This window comes from Triticum urartu, chromosome 2A (genome assembly GCF_056163025.1).
Source record: "Triticum urartu cultivar PI428250 chromosome 2A, HENAU_Tu73, whole genome shotgun sequence".
NCBI lineage: Eukaryota > Viridiplantae > Streptophyta > Magnoliopsida > Poales > Poaceae > Triticum > Triticum urartu.
This window is the reverse complement of record NC_141874.1, coordinates 199,988,077-200,010,427: the sequence shown is the minus strand read 5'-3', so window position 1 is coordinate 200,010,427 and position 22,351 is coordinate 199,988,077. Positions and strand designations below refer to the sequence as shown.

The following is a 22,351-nucleotide window of genomic DNA, read 5'->3' as shown; positions in this document are numbered from 1 at the left end:
AACATCAGCAAGATCAATTATCATTTTTCTCAACGGTGTTTGTTTCATCCGTCTCCAAGTTGCCTTTGTTTTTCCCGCCCTCCCTCCCTTGTTTTTCTTTAAGGACTCAAATTTCTTAAATCAAGTATCCTTTTATTCTTGTGAAGTCTCTCCATTCTCTTCTATCAATATTCGTATCCGGTGTTTCTCATGAAGATACTAACGGAGCTTCTAGCTCATCATTCTTCGTTTCTTTATCTTCTCCGGTGGTTTCAATTCAAACTTTGGTATTGAGCATTGTCTTTTCTTTTTGTCCAATGCTTTTCTTACGCCAGTGCACCTCTTAATCATCCACTCCTCCCGATTCATTTTTTCTGGAGTGCTCAAGATATCTCGAAGATTTGTGCTTCCACTCTGCGTTCGTTCAAGATCTTTCGAGGTTGTTATCTATTTAAGTCATTTTATTGAACCGGTGCTTTCTCTCTTTTAAATCTTTTCAACGGTGCTTATTTTGAGTGGGCCCTAACCCACAGGTCTTTTCCCAGGATCTTACCTGACTCTTCTAATTTTCCCGGAGCTATCCTAAATTCTTCTCCAAGTTTGACGTAAGGATGCGTTATCATCAATCAAATACTTTTCTCCAAGATCTTTCAAATTCTTTTCATAGTTGGCTCAACCTCTTCGCTTTTGATTCTTCCGGTGTGCCTCAATAATTCTTGGTGGTGTTTCTCGGTGTCATTCGCATCTTTTGAAGACCGAAGAAGAGTTTCTCTTTAATCTTGCTCCATTCTCTTCAAGATTCGTGATTCTAGCGTGTTGCCATCCTCTCGTAATTGTTTTGATCGTGAGAATTCTTTTTCACCTATCCGGAGTAATTCAAGAGTCTTCTCAGTCTGTTATCCGGAGCCCATCATCGAAGATTATCCATTTCAGCTTCAGCTCTCGTTCTCCTAATTTTACCGGTGCTTCATTCAAGTAATCTTCAATCGGCTCGTGAGCTCTTTGTTCTCATGTATCTAAATCCTCTCAAGCATCTTTGTTCATTTTATAATTCTTTCCGGTGTTTCTTTATCTTCTCTTCGTTCATTTTCATTTCTTACGATGGTTCGTTCAAGATTTTCTTCTTTCTTGTCATATCAATTCTTTCGTTCTTTTCAATCCTACCGGTGGTTCGTTGAAGATTTTCTCGAGTTATGCGATATCTCTCTTAATCCTTTCTACGAGAATGAGTAGTGTGCCAAATCCGTTGATTGTCATCAATTTAAATTGGTGATGGATAAGCATAATGTAATTCTTATTCTTGTTTCATCCAAATGATTAATTCCCTATTCTGGAGGCTAATCAAATTCTTGATTTCTTTTGTTCATCTTTCTTTTCCGGAGTCCAAAGTTCTCGCAATTATATCTTCACGGAGATCTTTCTAAATCATTACAAGGTTCCACCTTGTGTTTTCAACTACCCTTTCTTTCCGTTTAATCATTCTTTTGTTTAACGGAGTTCTTCATGGAGGTTCTACAGGGTGGTTCATCAAGGATTAAATTCTTTCTCGAAGTGTTCATCGAGATTCTTTTCAAACGAGCTAAAGCTTTCTTCATCTTGTTATCCAGAGTGCATTTCTGTCTACCGTATCTTTGGAGGTGGTATTATGCCATTCTTGATAATTTGAGTTCATGTTTCATGATTCACAGGTTGTTAAGAATGGGGTATTTTAAATCCATTAATCTCTTTGTTGGAGTTATCTTGGGTTATATTTCACCTAAAGCTTTCCCCTAAGGAGTAATGCTATTAATGGTGATAATATATGATCCAAGTTTTCATTTATCCTCCCGGCGAATAAGTTTCTCGTCTCCTTGTTGATACCAATCCAATTCTTTTCACGTGAGTGGCGGGTTGTCACCTCATAATTTGAGATGTATTCCATAAGACCATATCAAGTTTATCCTTTTCGTTGTTGGTTTTTTCCAACAATTCCGTTCTAGCTTTTGGTGTCAGCGTGCTCCCTCAAGACCTTGTTTCCCTTCGTTCACTCCATTCCATTCTTACTTTTGTTCCGGAGGCATTGTGATGTTTCTCTTTTCTCTCATCATCTCGAATTGTGAGGATCATGTTCTTTCGTGCTTATCCATTTAACCAGAGTGTCGTGCCCTCCTTCCAAGTTCTTATTCAATTCCTTTCCTTTTAATCGGAGTGATGTCCGAAGTTGTTTCTTCCTTGTTTCCTCTTTGCTAAAGGAGTGCTTTCAACTTCATTTATCTCTGTTGTATTCTTTTCTCGAAATGGCTTAACCTTTTCAAGGTTCTTTGGTTTCACTCGTTTGTCAAAGAAGCAACTTAGTTTTACCGCTTCTCTTTCTCTTTTGTTTTCCCTCCGGTGCCATTCTAGATCTCGGGACAAGATCCTCTCGTAGTGGTGGAGTGTTGTAACGCCCCGAGACCGATGTGCCAGGTGTCGTTCAGTTATTCGCTGTTGTTGCCTTGTCATTGCTTGCGTGTCATGCATTGCATATCATGTCATCATGCGCATTTCATTTGCATACGTGTTCGTCTCATGCATCCGAGAATTTTCCCCGTTGTCCGTTTTGCATTTCGGCGCTTCGTTCTCCTTCGGTGGTCATTTCGAGCTTTCTTTTGTGTGTGGGGATTAAACATTTCCGGATTGGACCGAGACTTACCAAGCGGCCTTGGTTTACTACCTGTAGACCGCCTGTCAAGTTTCGTACCATTTGGACTTCGTTTGATACTCCAACGGTTAACCGAGGGACCGAGAAGGCCTCGTGTGTGTTGCAACCCAACACCTCTCCAATTTGGCCCAAACCCCACCTAACTCTGCTCCATCATCTCGGTCGTTCGATCATGATCGCGTGGCCGAAAACCGCACCTCATTTGGACTCTCCTAGCTCCCTCTACCCATAAAAGAGCACCCCTCCCCGAAATTTCGGATCAATTCGCGGATGAAACCCTAGCTTCTCCTCCCCTCGCGCCGCTGGACGCGTCCATGCCGCGCCGGACGTGTCCATCTCGCCGGCCACCTCACTCCCACCAATAGGAGCCCGCCACCTCAGCTCCACCGCTCCGCTCGACCAACCGCAGCGCGCCATGTTAGCGCCCGCGCCGCCCCACTTCGTCGGGGCCCGGAGCAGCCCAGATCCGGCCCTCCCGGGCCCGAGGCTCCGCGCCGCCACCGCAGAATTCCATCGCCAGCCGCCTCTTCGCCCGTCGCCTAGCGCCTCCCCGCCGACGACCATCGCCGCCCAGCGCCACCGCCCGCCTCCTCTCGCCGCCTCGCTGCCTTCATCGCCGGTCGCCGCATCCGCCATCGCCAGCCACCGCATCCGCCATCTCCACGTCGCCATCGCCTGGATCCGGCCACCTCTGGCCAGATCCGGCAGCCCCCGCGCCGTCCCCGGCGTTCCCCATCACTCTCCGGCCCCCGCCGTTGCTGCGCCCTCGCCGGAGTTTCCTGGCGCCGCCGCCGCCCCCCTGCCTCCCTCGATCCAGGCGGGATCGAGGAGGAGGACGCCCTGCGCCTCGTGGGCCCGGCCCAGCCTCCGCACCAGGCCAGCTCCAGCGTGTCGGCCGCGTTGGCCTCCCAGGCCCAGCGCCCGAGTCCGGCCCAGCGCGCCGCCCCCGCGTCGGCCTGCCTCCCCCTCCTTCCTGGGCCGAGCCCATGGGTGAACCGCCCCCCTCTCCTGTTTGCCCTATGGATCCATGTGCAGTTCGGCCCATAGCCAATTTTTTTCCAGATCTGCATTTAACGATTTATCCAGAGATTGCTAGTTTTGTAGAAAAGTCCCTCTAGTTCATGCATTTAATAACTCACTAACCGTGCATCAGATTAAAATGTTTTATATATAAAACTTGCTCAGAATTTTGTGTAGATTAATAATATCCAACTTTCATCTATGTTTAAAATGTTTAAAATGATGTTTGTTTAAAATTGCTCCTATGCCATGCTAAAATGATTTAATTCATAACTAGATAACCGTAACTCTGAATTTAATAAAATTTATATGTAATTGGGGTAGAATTTTGCCTAGTTTATCATGGTGGCCTTACTTTGCATGTTTAACAACCCTAAAATTGTGTTTAGGGCAGAACAGGACCTAATCTAAAATATGCATATGGGGATTTACCGGAATTTGTTGTTTGTTGTTCTCGGCCTCATTTAAACTTGACTAGATAGGTAGTTTTGCTTTGCTTCACTCTCTTGCCATGTTTAACAACATTTAATATTGTTGGGTACATAAACGAGAGAGAACTAAATAATTGATGTTGTGTTTTGTCAATATGCATCCCGATGCATATTGAGCCCCATTTAAGTTGTAGGTTTGCTTGTGCACCTCGCCATGCCATGCTTCATTAAACCGGACATGCATCATACTTGATTGTGCATCATGCCATGTTTATGTGGTGGTTGTTTACCATGATTGTTTGCTTCTTTCCGGTGTTGTTTCTTCAGGTTGATTCCGATAACGTCGCGTTTGTGAGGACCCGTTCGTCTACGTCTGTTTATCTTCTTCATGGACTCGTTCTTCTTCCTTGCGGGATTTCAGGCAAGATGATCATACCCTCGAAATCACTACTATCTTTGCTATGCTAGTTTGCTCGCTCTTTTGCTATGCCATTGCTACGATGCCTACCATTTGCTTGTCGGCCTCCCAAATTGCCATGTCAAACCTCTAACCCACCATTGTCCTAGCAAACAGTTGATTGGCTATGTTACCGCTTTGCTCAGCCCCTCTTATAGCGTTGCTAGTTACAGGTGAAGATCGGAGGCCGTTTCTTGTTGGAACATCTTTTATTTACTTGTTGGGATATCATTATATTGCTATGTTATCTTAATGCATCTATATACTTGGTAAAGGATGGAAGGCTCGGCCTTATGCCTGGTGTTTTGTTCCACTCTTGCCGCCCTAGTTTCCGTCATATCGGTGTTATGTTCCTGGATTTTGCGTCCCTTACGCGGTTGGGCTATTATGGGAACCCCTTGACAGTTCGCCTTAAGTAAAGCTCTTCCAGCAATGCCCAACATTGGTTTTACCATTCGCCACCTAGCCTTTTTCTTTCCCTTGGGTCGGCCAGCCCAAGGGTCATCTTTATTTTACCCCCCCCCCCGGGTCAGTGCTCCTCTGAGTGTTGGTCCAACTAAGCGATGTCCGAGGCTACCAGGGGCAACTCTGGGCTGGCTTACCCGACGTCTGGCTCATCTGAGTGTGCCCTGAGAAAGAGATATGTGCAGCTCCTATCGGGATTTGTCGGCACATTCGGGCGGTGTTGCTGGTTTAGTTTTACCCTGTCAAAATGTCTTGTTGTACCGGGATACCGAGTCTGATCGGAATGTCTCGGGTGGAGGTCTATTCCTTCGTTGACCGTGAGAGCTTGTGATGGGCTAAGTTGGGACACCCCTGCAGGGATTTGAACTTTCGAAAGCCGTGCCCGCGGTTATGGGCAGATGGGAATTTGTTAACGTCCGGTTGTAGAAAACCTAAACTTAACCTTAATTAAAATGAATCAACTGCGTGTGTAACCATGATGGTCTCTTTCCGGCGGAGTCTGGGAAGTGAACACGGTTGTTGGAGTTATGCTTGACGTAGGTTGTTTTAGGATCACTTCTTGATCATAGTTTCTCGACCGTGCTTTGCCTTCTCTTCTCGCTCTCATTTGCGTATGTTAGCCACCATATATGCTAGTCGCTTGCTGCAGCTCCACCTCATACCTTTTACCTTACCCATAAGCTTAAATAGTCTTGATCGCGAGGGTGCGAGATTGCTGAGTCCCTGTGGCTCACAGATACTTCCAAAACCAGTTTGCAGGTGCCGATGAGTCCGTGCAGATGACGCAACCAAGCTCAGGAGGAGCTCGATGAAGATCGTGTTCTTTATGTTGTTTCGTTCTAGTTGATCAGTAGTGGAGCCCAGTTGGGGTCGATCGGGGACCGTGTCGCATTTGGGGTTCTTCTTTTATTTTGGTTCCGTAGTCGGACCATGAGTGTATTTGATTGATGTAATGTTTATTCATGTAATTGTGTGAAGTGGCGATTGTAAGGCAACTATGTATCTCTTTTCCTTATGTATTACATGGGTTGTGTGAAGATTACCTCACTTGCGACATATGCCTTCAATGCGATTATGTCTCTAAGTCGTGCCTCGACACGTGGGAGCTATAGTCGTATCGAGGGTGTTACAACTTCAACACCGATGGGTTACACACAAGCGCCGTGAGCGAGTTGATCAAAAAGAGAAGACCCGCCCATGTAGCCAGCCAGACCATGATGGCCGCACCCGTCACCATCTTGCTCCTCATGGCACGCGTCGCGTTCTTGCGTGCGGCAAGTCTCTCGACGACATGAGCGTACACAGCGAATACAGTATGTGTTTTTTTTGTGTGGCAACGGACCTCACGGTCACGTCATACACTGCGCGCCCACAGTTTGCCGAAAAACGCTCGCACGCTCCGAAAGTATAACTGAGAGCTTGCCAAGATGGATACGGTGATCACGAGCTGTCGGTTGTCCATCATAGGCCGCAGCACAACAGAACGCGCAGGTCAGCGCTTACACCTTGTACAGTCTGATGACACTTAGCAGAGCTACCGCGCTTTTGATCGAGATACCATGGAAAACAACTTGATGATTATTTATACTAACAGCATAATGGAACAGCCGGCACACTCCAGTCTTAATGGACACGATTTGCACCATACAACACTCACACAGAGTCTAATACAAGTTTCCCTCTCATTAGTAACGCGCCCACCACGACACAGCTTCCAGATACATTTTTTTGGGTGTTTTCACAGCCTTGATTACTCGCCTTAGGACCTACATAACTTATGACCATCGACATCACAGATGCAAAGATCAAGCAGACGGTACACTAGACCAAGCCGAGACGCAGATGAAGAACAGAATTACCATCAGTAGAAACGCAACGAGCCGCGAGCTGAAGCTCTGTCGGCGCCTTGCTTTGCACAGGGCTTGCTCCAGAGACATGTGCAGTAGTGCGTTCTCGCCCTCCATGCGAACGATCTTGCTTCGCAGATCGAGGAGTAGCTGTCTAAGGTAGGGGCTAGCCCTCGGGTCAAACCAGCGCCAGAACCCGCATCCCTGCTGCCATATCACACAATATTATCATATCAAGAATACGCACAGAAGATAAAGTCATGGCTATAAGAGTCAGATCTCACTTACCGTCGCCCGTGAACAGCACAGGTACCTCCGGCCGGGATTGGCGTCGGTCCAAGAGGTCAGGAGCGGTGCCTTTCGGCCGCAGTAGCAGTTAACGGAAGGTTCGTAGTCCATGGGGTGCACGCGATACGGGATGGGAGAGGTACCTCCGCTCCGGAAACGAGAAGAGGCAGAGCTGCCATGGCTACCGGATGACATTGTGAGCAGTGAGATGGCCTGCGCGCTCTCTAGAGAGCCTGTGCTGTGGCTTTGTGTGTGGAGTGGACGAGTCCATGAAAAAGTCTTGCAGCCTTTTTATAACCAGTGGGGTATCAATCCATGTCGTCACAACTCACAAGCTTGCCCAGAAAAAAGATTTTCTTTTGAGCGTTTTCGTCCCCTCTAGCGCGCGACAGGCAGCCATCCGCGCCAAGCGTACACATTACCGTTGCGGCGAATGCGCGCGACAACATTTTGCGTGAAAGATGGCATTTAAGCCTAGTCGATTCCATTTTATGGGGCCGTAAAAGTCGTCTGAATAACCGATTTATCACACACTCGGAACTGAGGAAATACCTCGTGAAGAACCGGAACCGGTTGATGCTGGGAGTGGATCCGACAAGACCAATGATGGAACCGATGGATTTATAGGAGAGGGGGACTGGTAATCGCGGATCGGGAACCGCCAAAAATCGATGATGGGCCCGTCAGAGTTAACTTCGAAGCACGGGCACCCTTTTCATTCGTGGAACCGATATCGGTTACGGAGGACGCGAACCGCATTATCACACACTCGGAACACACGAGGCAAACTATCTCAGGTGGAACAGACGAGACAAGCGACGGAGCCAACTGATTTTTGAGGGGAGGGGACTAGTAACCGTGACACGGAAACACCGAGAATCAATGATGGGGCCGTCGAAGTTAACTTCGAAGTAGGGGCACCCTTTTGTTCGTGGAACCGGTATTAGTTACCAAGGACGCTAACCACTTTATCACACAATCAATGATAGAACCAATCGGTTATGGAGGACGCGAACCGCCTTATCACACACTCGGACCCAACGAGGCAAACCATCTCAAGTGGAAACCGACGATATCAACCATGGAGCCGGTGGATTTAAGGGGGAGGAGGGTCGGTAACCTCGGTACGGGACGTGCCAAAAAACAGTGATGGGTCCGTCAAAGTTAACCTCGATGCACGGCCACCCGTTTGTTCGTGGAACCGATATCGGTTACGGAGGACGCCAACCGCCTTATCACACACTCGGAACCGACCAGGCAAACCATCTCAGGTGGAACCGAAGATATCAACCGTGGAGCCGGTGGATTTAGGGGGGAGGAGGGCCGGTAACCTCGGTACGGGAACCGCCAAAAATAAGTGATGGGTCCGTCGAAGTTAACCTCGATGCACGTGCGCCCGTTCGTTCGTGGAACCGATCGGTTACGGAGGACGCGAACCGAATTATCACACACTCAGAACCGACGAGGCAAACCATCTCAGGTGGAACTGAAGATATCAACCATGGAGCCGATGGATTTAGGGGGGAGGAGGGCCGGTAACCCTGGTACGGGACCCGCCAAAAATCAGTGATGGGTCCGTTGAAGTTAACCTCGATGCACGGCCACCCGTTTGTTCGTGGAACCGATATCGGTTACGGAGGACGCCAACTGCCTTATCACACACTCGGAACCGACCAGGCAAACCATCTCAGGAGGAACCGAAGATATCAACCGTGGAGCCGGTGGATTTTGGGGGGAGGAGGGCCGGTAACCTCGGTACGGGAACCGCCAAAAAAAAGTGATGGGTCCGTCGAAGTTAACCTCAATGCACGTGCGCCCATTCGTTCGTGGAACCGATCGGTTATGGAGGGCGCGAACCGCCTTATCACACACTCGGAACCGACGAGGGAAACCATCTCAGCTGGAACTGACGATATCAACCATGGAGCCGATGGATTTAGGGGGGAGGAGGGCCGGTAACCCTGGTACGGGACCCGCCAAAAATCAGTGATGGGTCCGTCGAAGTTAACCTCGATGCACGGCCACCCGTTTGTTCGTGGAATCGATATCGGTTACGGAGGACGCCAACTGCCTTATCACACACTCGGAACCGACCAGGCAAACCATCTCAGGTGGAACCGAAGATATCAACCATGGGGCCGGTGGATTTAGGGGGGAGGGGGGCCGGTAACCTCGGTACGGGAACCGCCAAAAATAAGTGATGGGTCCGTCGAAGTTAACCTCAATGCACGTGCGCCCGTTCGTTCGTGGAACCGATCGGTTACGGAGGACGCGAACCGCCTTATCACGCACTCAGAACCGACGAGGCAAACCATCTCAGGTGGAACTGATGATATCAACCATGGAGCCGATGGATTTAGGGGGGAGGAGGGCCGGTAACACTGGTACGGGACCCGCCAAAAATCAGTGATGGGTCCGTCGAAGTTAACCTTGATGCACGGCCACCCGTTTGTTCGTGGAACCGATCGGTTACGGAGGACGCAAACCGCCTTATCACACACTCGGAACCGACCAGGCAAACCATCTCAGGTGGAACTGACGAAATCAACCATGGAGCCGGTGGATTTAGGGGGGAGGAGGTCCGATAACCCGGGTACGGGACCCACCAAAAATCAGTGATGGGTCCGTCGAAGTTAACCTCGATGCACGTGCGCCCATTCGTTCGTGGAACCGATCGGTTACGGAGGACGCGAACCGCCTTATCACATACTCGGAACCGACGAGGCAAACCATCTCAGGTGGAACTAATGATATCAACCATGGAGCCGATGGATTTAGGGGGGAGGAGGTCCGGTAACCCTGGTACGGGACCCGCCAAAAATCAGTGATGGGTCCGTCGAAGTTAACCTCGATGCACATGCGCCCATTCGTTCGTGGAACCGATATCGGTTAGGGAGGACGCTAACTGCCTTATCACACACTCGGAACCGACCAGGCAAACCATGTCAGGTGGAACCGAAGATATCAACCGTGAAGACGGTGGATTTAGGGGGGAGGAGGGCCGGTAACCCTGGTATGGGAACAGCTAAAAATAAGTGATGGGTCCGTCGAAGTTAACCTCGGTGCACGTGCGCCCATTCGTTCGTGGAACCGATCACTTACGGAGGACGCGAACCGCCTTATCACACACTCGGAACCGACGAGGCAAACCATCTCAGGTGGAACTGACGATATCAACCATGGAGCCGATGGATTTAGGGGGGAGGAGGGCCGGTAACCCTGGTACGGGACCCGCCAAAAATCAGTGATGGGTTCGTCGAAGTTAACCTCGATTCACGGCCACCCGTTTGTTCGTGGAACCGATATCGGTTACGGAGGACGCGAACCGCCTTATCACATACTCGGAACCGACGAGGCAAACCATCTCAGGTGGAACTGACGATATCAACCATGGAGCCGATGGATTTAGGGGGGTGGAGGTCCGGTAACCCTGGTACGGGACCCGCCAAAAATCAGTGATGGGTCCGTCGAAGTTAACCTCGATGCATGTGCGCCCGTTCGTTCGTGGAACCGATATCGTTTAGGGAGGACGCCAACCGCCTTATCACACACTTGGAACCGACCAGGCAAACCATGTCAGGTGGAACCGAAGATATCAACCGTGGAGACGGTGGATTTAGGGGGGAGGAGGGCCGGTAACCCTGGTATGGGAACAGCCAAAAATAAGTGATGGGTCCGTCGAAGTTAACCTCGGTGCACGTGTGCCCGTTCGTTCGTCGAACCGATCAGTTACGGAGGACGCGAACCGCCTTATCACACACTCGGAACCAACGAGGCAAACCATCTCAGGTGGAACTGACGATATCAACCATGGAGCCGATGGATTTAGGGGGGAGGAGGGCCGGTAACGCTGGTACGGGACCCGCCAAAAATCAGTGATGGGTCCGTCGAAGTTAACCTCGATGCACGGCCACCCGTTTGTGCGTGGAACCGATCGGTTACGGAGGACGCGAACCGCCTTATCACACACTCGGAACCGACCAGGCAAACCATCTCAGGTGGAACTGGCGATATCAACCGTGGAGCCGGTGGATTTAGGGGGGAGGAGGTCCGGTAACCCGGGTACGGGACCCGCCAAAAATCAGTGATGGTTCCATCGAAGTTAACCTCGATGCACGTGCGCCCGTTCGTCGTGGAACCGATCGGTTACGGAGGACGCGAACCGCCTTATCACACACTCGGAACCGACAAGGCAAACCATCTCAGGTGGAACTGACGATATCAACCATGGATCCGATGGATTTAGGGGGGGGGAGGTCCGGTAACCCTGGTACGGAACCCGCCAAAAATCAGTGATGGGTCCATCAAAGTTAACCTCGATGCACATGCGCCCGTTCGTTCATGGAACCGATATCGGTTAGGGAGGAGGCCAACCGCCTTATCACACACTCGGAACCGACCAGGCAAACCATGTCATGTGGAACCGAAGATATCAACCATGGAGACGGTGGATTTAGGGGGGAAGAGGGCCGGTAACCCTGGAACGGGAATGGCCAAAAATACGTGATGGGTCTATCGAAGTTAACCTCGGTGCACGTGCGCCCGTTCGTTCATGGAACCGATCGGTTACGGAGGGCGCGAACCACCTTATCACACACTCGGAACCGACGAGGCAAACCATCTCAGGTGGAACTGACGATATCAACCATGGAGCCGATGGATTTAGGGGGGAGGAGGGCCGGTAACCCTGGTACGAGACCCGCCAAAAATCAGTGATGGGTCCGTTGAAGTTAACCTCGATGCATGGCCACCCGTTTGTTCATGGAACCGATATCGGTTAGGGAGGACACCAACCGCCTTATCACACACTCGAAACCGACCAGGCAAACCATCTAAGGTGGAACCGAAGATATCAACCGTGGAGATGGTGGATTTAGGGGGGAGGAGGGCCGGTAACCTCGGTACGGGAACCGCCAAAAATAAGTGATCGGTCCGTCGAAGTTAACCTCGTTGCACGTGCGCCCGTTCGTTCGTGGAACCGATTGGTTACGGAGGACACGAACCGCCTTATCACACACTCGGAACCGACGAGGCAAACCATCTCAGGTGGAACCGAAGATATCAACTGTGGAGCCGGTGGATTTAGGGGGGAGGAGGGCCGGTAACCTCGGTACGGGAACTGCCAAAAATAAGTGATGGGTCCGTCGAAGTTACCCTCGATGCACGTGCGCCCGTTCATTCGTGGAACCGATCGTTTACGGAGGACGCGAACCGCCTTACCACACACTCGGAACCGACGAGGCAAACCATCTCAGGTGGAACTGACGATATCAACCATGGAGCCGATGGATTTAGGGGGGAGGAGGGCCGGTAACCCTGGTATGGGACCCGCCAAAAATCAGTGATGGGTCCGTCGAAGTTAACCTCGATGCACGGCCACCCGTTTGTTCGTGGAACCGATTGGTTACGGAGGACGCGAACCGCCTTATCACACACTCGGAACTGACCAGGCAAACCATCTCAGGTGGAACTGACGATATCGACCGTGGAGCCGGTGGATTTAGGGTGGAGGAGGTCCGGTAACCCGGGTACAGGATCCGCCAAAAATAAGTGATGGGTCCGTCGAAGTTAACCTCGATGCACGTGCACCCGTTCGTTCGTGGAACCGATCGGTTACGGAGGACGCGAACCGCCTTATCACACACTCGGAACCGACGAGCCAAACCATCTCAGGTGGAACTGACGATATCAACCATGGAGCCGAAGGATTTAGGGGGGAGGAAGTCCGGTAACCCTAGTACGGGACCCGCCAAAAATCAGTGATGGGTCCGTCGAAGTTAACCTCGATGCACGTGCGCCCATTCGTTCGTGGAACCAATATCGGTTAGGGAGGACGTCAACCGCCTTATCACAGACTTGGAACCGACCAGGCAAACCATCTCAGGTGGAACCGAAGATATCAACCGTGGAGACGGTGGATTTAGGGGGGAGGAGGGCCGGTAACCCTGGTACGGGAACAGCCAAAAATAAGTGATGGGTCCGTCGAAGTTAACCTCGGTGCACGTGCGCCCGTTCGTTCGTGGAACCGATCGGTTACGGAGGACGCGAACTGCCTTATCACACACTCGGAACCGACGAGGCAAACCATCTCAGGTGGAACTGACGATATCAACCATGGAGCCGATGGATTTAGGGGGGGAGGAGGTCCGGTAACCCTGGTACGGGACCCGCCAAAAATCAGTGATGGGTCCGTCAAAGTTAACCTCGATGCACGGCCACCCGTTTGTTCGTGGAACCGATATCGGTTACGGAGGACGCCAACCGCCTTATCACACACTCGGAACCGACCAGGCAAACCATCTCAGGTGGAACCGAAGATATCAACCATGGAGACGGTGGATTTAGGGGGGAGGAGGGCCGGTAACGTCGGTACGGGAACCACCAAAAATAAGTGATGGGTCCGTCGAAGTTAACCTCGATGCACGTGCGCCCGTTCGTTCGTGGAACCGATCAGTTATGGAGGACGCGAACCGCCTTATCACACACTCGGAACCGGCGAGGCAAACCATCTCAGGTGGAACTGACGATATCAACCATGGAGCCGATGGATTTAGGGGGGAGGAGGACCGGTAACCCTGGTACGGGACCCGCCAAAAATCAGTGATGGGTCCGTCAAAGTTAACCTCGATGCACGGCCACACGTTTGTTCGTGGAACCGATATCAGTTACGGAGGACGCCAACCGCCTTGTCACACCCTCGGAAACGACCAGGCAAACCATCTCAGGTGGAACCGAAGTTATCAACCGTGGAGCCGATGGATTTAGGGTGGAGGAGGGCCGGAACCTCGGTACGGGAAGCGCCAAAAATAAGTGATGGGTCCGTCGAAGTTAACCTTGATGCACGTGTGCCCGTTCGTTCGTGGAACCGATCGGTTACGAAGGACGCGAACCGCCTTATCACACTCGGAACCGACGAGGCAAACCATCTCAGGTGGAACTGACGATATCAACCATGGAGCCGATGGATTTAGGGGGAGGAGGACCGGTTACCCTGGTACGGGACCCGCCAAAAATCAGTGATGGGTCCGTCGAAGGTAACCTCGATGCACGGCCACCCGTTTGTTCGTGGAACCGATATCAGTTACGAGGGACGCCAACCGCCTTATCACACACTCGGAACCGACCAGGCAAACCATCTCAGGTGGAACCGAAGATATCAACCGTGGAGCTGGTGGATTTAGGGGGGAGGAGGGCCGGTAACCTTGGTATGGGAACAGCCAAAAATAAGTGATGGGTCCGTCGAAGTTAACCTCGATGCACGTGCACCCGTTTGTTCGTGGAACCGATATCGGTTACGGAGGACGCCAACTGCCTTATCATACACTCGGAACATTGATAATTATGGAATGAACGGATGGATGAAATGAACGGAATAAGTTTTCTTTTTTATGGTAATGAACGGAATAAATCTTTTGTTAGGCCTAATGTAAAATTCCAAAGTACAATATAAAAAACATGGCTGTCTGCATCATGGGGTCCGCGGAGCGCATCACGCACACGTTGTCGCGTAAAGGCGCGCGTGAATTTTCCGGACACAGCTGGGTACAAAATTTGAGCCAAACGCGCGGTAGTATATTTATTTTCTTTTTCTATTTTTTGGTGGCAGAAGGGGTTTTCGTATACGATTAGACTTGTGAACAGGGACAGTGGCCAGGCACGCGTATGCGGTGGCAAACAGGGTCTGGCCCGCTTCGCCCTCCCAGTCCTAAACCCCCACCCAGCGCAGAGCGCAGCCTCCTCCTCAATCTCGCCGCTACCCGCGCACATTTTCCGCTTCCGCCCCTCACACCGCGCCCAACACTCAATTCGCAAAGCACAGCGAAACAACCTACTCATGTGAGATGCTCGGTGGCACGAACGCGCTACGGCTCCGGGACAGCGGGAATCGGATCTGCGCGCCTCGCCGTCGGTAGAGGGGCAAGGGCGGGGGCGGCGGGGCGTTTGGCTCGGTTTTCCAGGCAGGTACACACACAGTTCTTCGGTCTTGCACAGCAAGCCTGTTAGAATAGTTGAACGTCTGCTTTGTTCATGCGCACACCATAATTGATAGCTGCAGAGATTATGATTGTGGATTTCTTATTGACTTGAGTAGTTGAGAGAACTTCTGGTCTCATTTGGTTTAGTAAGCCGGGAACCATTATGTTGCTGTGGTTTTTAGTTTTCTTGAACTCAGTTCTGTACTGCTGCTTTGCTTCATTCTAATATAATGGGGCAGGGGGGAACCCCCTTCATTCAATTTTTTTTCTTATTGACTTTGGTTGGCCTGACAGGGGGATGGACTATGGCGTTGGCCCATCCGGGCACCGGCGCTTGAATGAAGACCATCATGACATCTCGTCTGACGACGGTGAGGGGGTTTGCATCCCGTCCATGGTCGCGCACAGCTCATCTGAATTTGGCTCGGATGACAACAGAAAGGGGAAAAGGAAAAAGCCCATGGTTGGTTCAAGGTGTAGCGTTCTGAAACTGTAAGATTTGATATCCAAACTGAATCCTGAGAAGAGGAAGTTAGTGCATGAGATAGGATTTGGAGGGCTACTTGATATACCGAAGCTTACAAGGACTGACAGAGAGTTTTTGCTATGGGTGTATAGCAAAGTTGATGAGGAAGCTAGCTCCATCATTGCAGGCCTACGCCGCGACACGTGATTCTATGATGAAGATGTGGCCACAGTCATGGGAATACCGTGCGGAGGAGCATCAGTGATGACGTCGGGGTCAATCGTGTCAGACGAGGTTGTGCAAACCATCAGGATGGCACTCAGCCTTTCAGAGAATGAACACAACCCAGCCTCTGTAGCAAAGGTGGTGCTCATGGAGCATGGCCGTCCTATGACTGTGGCTGAGAGCAAGGCCTTCAAGATGGCTTTCGTAATTTGTGCGGTGTCGTACGTGCTGGCTCCCAATTTGAAGAATGAGTACTTCATGACAGACTACTGGGGAGCTATATATGAGCCAGATTTGATAAATATGTTTAACGGGGCCGGGTACGCGCGTGCTGATGTGCTAAGATCAGCATCAAGGGTGAAATCTGAGTTGTTCTCAGGGAAATCGAAGCCGAACATTTCTGGGTGTCTTCCTTTTCTGCAGGTCAGTGGGGGGGTGGTGGGTGGGGAGTCCTTTCGACAATCCTAACTCTGACCTGAATGCCTGTGACCTGAATGTCCTTCATCCTAACTCTGATATTCATGTCAAATGGCAGGTGTTCTACATCGACAATCTAGACACTTCAAGTGGTGGCATTCCCAACATTCCTCATGATGTATTCCCAAGGGTGAAGGCGTACACGAGCACTGACATCAACAAAATTATACTAGCTGACTCGTACACTAAAAAGGGATCTCCTAATCATGTGTATGGGAAGCTGCTGGTAAGACATGTGCTAGATATTGGTGTCACGTTGATATATTAGGTCCACAAAAGATTAATGTTTGAACACGCATACTGACTCCAGCTTGTTTGATATGTTTTTCTGAAGCCTCGAGCTCCTACTTCCGTGTGTTATCAGTGGAATCCATCGAAAAGGAGAAACATCGATGCAGGCGCCGGAAGAATCCATGCACGGAATGGACGCGCAAACTACAGCCCCCGTCAAACGAATAACATTGTAAGTCTACGACGCATAACTATCACCATTTTGTTTATTGACGCTGTGCATCCTAGGGGTTGTGGGTATACTTTCTGTGCATTGCTATACTGAACATACAAACATGTGATGCAGCTGAGAGCTCTGTGCATTCAGAAAGTGACTCAATTCACGCAGAACTGTGAGGAAATTTTGGCGACATCGGACAGGGAGATGAATGCGGAGAACAACAGGCATTTGAACGAATGGGCACAAATCCGCACAGGGATGAGACATCGCTTATGCCTCGAAGCTCAGAAATCAAGGGAAGACATCTCCCGTGTGTTTGCGACGGCAGACCAACACACAAATGCATCAAAAAGGGACATCATAAACATTGATGATGATGACACAGGTATAGAAAGTTCACCCGGTCCGACCCCCGATCGTGTTAAATTTTCATATTTACGTTTCAGTATTTTCGTTCACTGACGACAAATCTTTTTTCAGATGTTTCAGATAAGCAAAACGCAGCATCTCCATGTATGATAAGCCCCACCCCAAGGATGTCACATGGTGCTCGAGGAGCATCGCCGCTTCAGCCATCACCAAATGGTTCGGAAGCGATGCCAAAAAGGATAAAGAAGACATCTCACAGGAAAAGAATGAGAAACGTGGAGGCTGTGGAGGATGGCAGCGACTCTGAGAGAGGGTGGACGCCTCTTGGAAAGCTCGTAGAGGAGGCCGAAAGAGATATTGGGGTCGGATGTAGCACAACCGCCGCGCAGCCAATCACACACATAGAGGAGATAGATGCATCTGACGGAAGAGAATTGGTCATCTCACAGGCTCTTGAGGACAGCTACCCAGTGCACTGTGAACAGCCAGGGCCAATGGATGCCGAGGGGGGACGAAACTTGCGTATTACCGAGGTGGACGCACATGACGTTTTCAATGTCTGCCCATCATTTGACCTTGAAAAAGACGCCCCGCCGCAGGCCATGTCAGTCCATACACAAAACAAGACATTGCCACCAATGAGGGACCGGCTAAACCAAGCGTACAATGGCGTGCAGCATGAGACGGACACACACAATGATATCGATGGTTGCCCATCGTTTGACCTTCGCATAGACGACCCGCCACAGAACAACACAATCAATGTTCCGGGCAGGCCAGTATCACCAAGGGGGGACAGAAAAAACCAAACGAATCATGTCGTGCGGCGTGGGCCTTTACTAGCGGAGTTCACAGCAGCCATCGGAGCGGAAGGTGTTAATTTTCAGCACAATTTTTTTCCATATTGTGTTGACTGTGATTATCCTGGTACTAATTATGCTAACCCTTTCTTATCGTCGAACAGATCAGCTGGCTTGTGCAGAGACACCGATGGCACCTATCAGGGTTGCGCCGTCGATCGGCATCCCAAGATCAGGCCAAGCACGCCTGATCCCAATTGCGAGCACTCCCTCTCTGTCGCCAGTAACCAGGACCAAAAATATAATGATCGCAGAGCTTGATATCCGCGAGGAGCTTGCTGTGTCTACAGTTAATCTAAACGTGGCATTGACCGAGACAAGCTCTCGGTCGGCGCCAAGACCAAAGAGGAAGGTCGTTCCAGGTCCATTGGCCAGTTCCCCTTTCGTCATGGAGTACAAACTGCCAGAACGCGCGCCGGCAGATATATGCCATCTGTATTTGAAATTTATGAGCTTGGCAGGGGAGATAGTTAAAAAGTATGATCCACATGAATCTGAAGCCCTTTTTTATTGCTTTTATGTTAAATTTTTAGGGAAAGCATTTAATTTAGGTATTATGCTTTTTTTTTCTTTTTGCAGCAATTGGATCATCTCTGCCTTGCCAAGCTACATTGAATTTACCGCGATTGAAATACAGAAAGAGCTGGTGGTCGATGGAGTAGTCAGCTTCGAGATGATGAACATATTCATGAGAAGGTTTCAGCAGCTTGACGTTGACTTTGCGGCAAAGTATGGAGTTGCTGGCGTCATTTCCTGGAACCTGATTTTGTGGTAAGGGTTGTTCCTTTTTTGAAGTGTCGTGCCTTCGTATCAGGCAATCAATTAGTAATGATAGATATGGGGCTCCCTGACATTTCTGTATCCGATTTTCTATGTGCAGAATCATGTGTTCAGGGATGAGGGGTACGTCGATGAGGATTATATAAGAGATCTTTTTGTGGGCGACCAGTTGGCGCACATTGTTCATCTATGCATGATGGTACATGTCTTCAGATTTTCCGTTGGCGATTATAAGCATTCTACTTGAAGACGAGGGATGATCTATATATTGTAACATGGTTTGTTGCCCTGTTTTAGTTTGTTCTGCCCATCCATCACAACCACTCCTGGGCGACATACTTCTTCGACTTCCAGAGAAGGCGAACTACAATACTGGACCCGATGATGAGCAATGGCGACAAGCCAATGGATGAGCTACAAGAGGAGCATGGCCAGTTGGCGGACGAGCTTTTGGCTACCATAATCAAATGCATTGATGCTTACTTCGACGGCTGGAAGCCAAAGACAGCAGGCTGGTACAACTGGTTCCCTAGGAATGTCATAGGACCTTGGGTATGCAAGAGGTAAGATGACAATACTTGTTTACAGAATACTCTGTTCACTGAGATTACCGGATGACAACATATGTCATTTTGTGTATTAATCAGGGAATCGAGCGGGATATTCGCTTTGCACTTTGCAAGGCAATGGATGGGGACTAAAATGCAACGTGAATTGTCTTCGGTGAGTAAGGAATTGGAGAGGTGATAATAATAAAGGTGTAGGGGGGTTAACACATGTTTACTCGGTATTTCTGTAGATCGGTGGCGACATTGACAATACAAGGATGATCCTGCTGTTTGAAGTGCTTGGTATGAAGGACAACCCCATCCAGCTGCCGAAGCCCTTCGATCGGTGCCAAAAGGAGTAGAGTTCCAGTACTTTTCATGAACATCGGCTAGTTTTTTTTACTGAATTTATTCAACAGCTGTATGGATGTTGACCTCACCACCTTAGTTACTAGTGTTTTTGACGGCATTCAAGCACTCAGACTTAACCCTCGTGTGAACTAAAAGAGGCTGGCGAGTGAACTTGATGTGTATCTTTTCTATCTAAACTAAATTAAGCCGTCGTGTCTGAAGCATAGTCCATTTGTAGGGTCATGCCTGATGTATTAATAGAAAGACAAGGTATTCGGGCAATGCCTTCTTGAACTGGTTCAAAGCGACGATTCAGAATGACAGCACAACTGAATGACATACTATTCAACACAAGATATGAAGTGGTCATCGTCAATTGTCTGTAACACGCATCCGAGATCAGCAAGCTTGTCGAGCGTCGATCTGTATCGATAAGAATGCATGGTTGTCGTCATTTGCCAAGTGATTTTAGAAGTAACAATAAGAATGCACACAACTACTATTGTTTTGTCAGCTAGGCAGTGACTGATAAAATTAGCACACAATATAACATGCCGGACTAAACTCACCTTGCTTCTGATTCTGGTATACCAAGACGTTCCACCACCAGGTTCACACTAACTCCATGCTCGAGTGCGCTGATAAATAGCCATTGCAAAAAAATAAAAAAATTCAGAACACTAAAAATGTCTGTTTCTTATGTGATTTAACACGTGCCGTTTTGTGATGATTTCGTACCTGATCCCTGGCTGGTCCAGAAATCCCATTATCATATCAGTGAGATTTTCTTCCTCGGCCTTCACACTCAGACGACGCTGGCATGGATCACAAAAAAGAATGGTGAGCAACCTGCTACTCTGGACTCTACACACACTACACGATTTGATCTGATTTTAATCAACCTCTGGGACACGGCGTGCAGTGCTAGCCAGCGGTGCGGATGCGGCAAATGGGACGAGAGCAAGAGAGTGCACGACGCGTTTAGCATGGTCGCTTCACATCACAGATGAACATAGATGCAGTCCAGGAAATGATGAGTGATATCGTTGAAATTTGTTACCACACTGAAGCGGGGTTAATAATCACGAACACATGGTTTCAATATGATAGCACTACCATAACAACTTACAAGTCATGCTAACCTCAATGAATAGGCTGCAACTACGGGCACGCCGAGCTCGGCACGCAAGCGACCGGTTATTTTGACGTACACGCCATCACTTTTGGTTTGATAGAAAGGCACGAACAATGACATCCACAAACTTAATCAATCTGCATGTTTTTGGATCCATAGAGAATTAACCCACAATCACGCTCGCTGTTTTGGTTACCTGATGCTCGCTGAACACATGACATCGATGCCGTTCTCGGACCTGAAAAGAGGCAGATATGTTGGTCAGGCTAACAAAGTGCCAGACATGGGTGAACTGGGTGGGGGCGGGGGAGGGGGGACAAGCTGTTCTTGCTGTACGCACTCACCAGACGCGTGCCTTGACGCAACCCGTCCCGTCGGCCAGGGTGAAGAAGACGGAGTTATCAGACACTTGCTTATTCACCATTTTTCCTAGCAGCCTGACCTGCAATTAGCGAAAGAGTTAGACATATGTCTAGTTACCTTTGGTGATATAGGATTCAATACTCACCGTAGTCACCTCCACGCCCGTTGCAGTGAGATAGTTCGACGCGTCAATGATCCCTGTGCCCATGTCTTTTATCTGCTTCGCGGTGCATGGAATCAAGGTGTCCGGCGGTGCGTCCTTAGCGGAGAAGTGGCGTCAAAACACAAGAGCTTAATGTACGTCGGCCGGAGCGCCGGGGAGGGCATGGATGAAAGCTTACCTTCCACCTCGTAATGCCGCCTCCGTTGCCGTCCGGGATCCATTCAGCCCGGAGGAGGGGATCAACACCGGCGCCGTGCGCGCTCGGCACCATGAAGCCTGAAGGATCCCGGCTCATACTTCCGTAAGCGCGCAACTAGTATGATGGCTGCACCGCTCGACGGGGAGGTCGTGAGAGCATATTATACGAACAAAGTTTACAGATGGCTTTTAATTGCGTCGTCGGACGAGTCAACTGACACTCGCACAGGCCTGTACGCACGCGTCTTAAGTGCTCGCTCACCAGCCTAAATGGGCATGCATTACTACGGCAGGTCGTGAAACTGTGTACATGCATTCAAAGACCAACCCAATCTCATGAAACTGAAGCCACAGCAGGACTGATACGTACAGGCGTGTGACAAGTACAGCTCCATTACACACACGTACGACTTTTTCAAACCAACAAGACCATATCACATGAGCCGTATGATGGCAGACCACATGTGTTGCACAACATGCGAGTGACGTGGACGTGCTGCACGCGAGAAGACACTCATGTGTACGTATACATAGTGTAGCAGCTAGAGGTTCAACACGTGGCTCACATAGGTTCCTTCTGGGCATATGCATGGACCCGTCACGGATTCAAGACCGAACCTGCGCCCGTCTCGTGGTGGGCGTCACGTGCGAGAAAAACGGGACGTAACGGCGCGCCGTACACATAAGAACCTGCACGAAGTGCTGCCGGGTAGTTGGAACCTGATATACACAACGCTACTGGTGGCCACCCTTTCGTACGCACGCGCCCAGACAGGCTTTTCGTCAGCCAACTAGGCATAAAGTAGCCAGAACCGGCCTGCC

General features: G+C 49.9%; 1 protein-coding gene across 1 annotated transcript; it reads right to left on the bottom strand.

Moving 5' to 3' along the window:
* Positions 1 to 19,835: 19,835 nt before the first annotated feature.
* LOC125541386 (replication protein A 32 kDa subunit B-like) lies at positions 19,836 to 21,737 on the bottom strand. The gene is made up of 9 exons (XM_087539767.1): positions 21,510 to 21,737; positions 21,314 to 21,427; positions 21,150 to 21,247; positions 21,002 to 21,043; positions 20,813 to 20,890; positions 20,573 to 20,663; positions 20,409 to 20,485; positions 20,240 to 20,308; positions 19,836 to 20,093 (listed from the first exon to the last, which is right to left on the bottom strand). The coding sequence occupies exons 1-9, from the start codon at positions 21,624 to 21,626 to the stop codon at positions 20,012 to 20,014; spliced, it is 768 nt and encodes a 255-aa protein (XP_087395893.1). The 5' UTR covers positions 21,627 to 21,737; the 3' UTR covers positions 19,836 to 20,011.
* Between the last annotated feature and the right edge of the window lie 614 nt (positions 21,738 to 22,351).

What these genes read in the sequence shown, in the direction of transcription:
- LOC125541386 (XM_087539767.1), bottom strand. Translation starts at nt 21,626, where the DNA reads ATGAGCCGGGATCCTTCAGGCTTCATGGTGCCGAGCGCGCACGGCGCC. An exon ending in ATGTGTTCAGCGAGCATCAG is followed by an intron (nt 20,891 to 21,001) that starts GTAACCAAAACA and finishes TCAAACCAAAAG; the next exon opens with TGATGGCGTGTACGTCAAAA. An exon ending in ATACCAGAATCAGAAGCAAG is followed by an intron (nt 20,094 to 20,239) that starts GTGAGTTTAGTC and finishes TTATCGATACAG; the next exon opens with ATCGACGCTCGACAAGCTTG.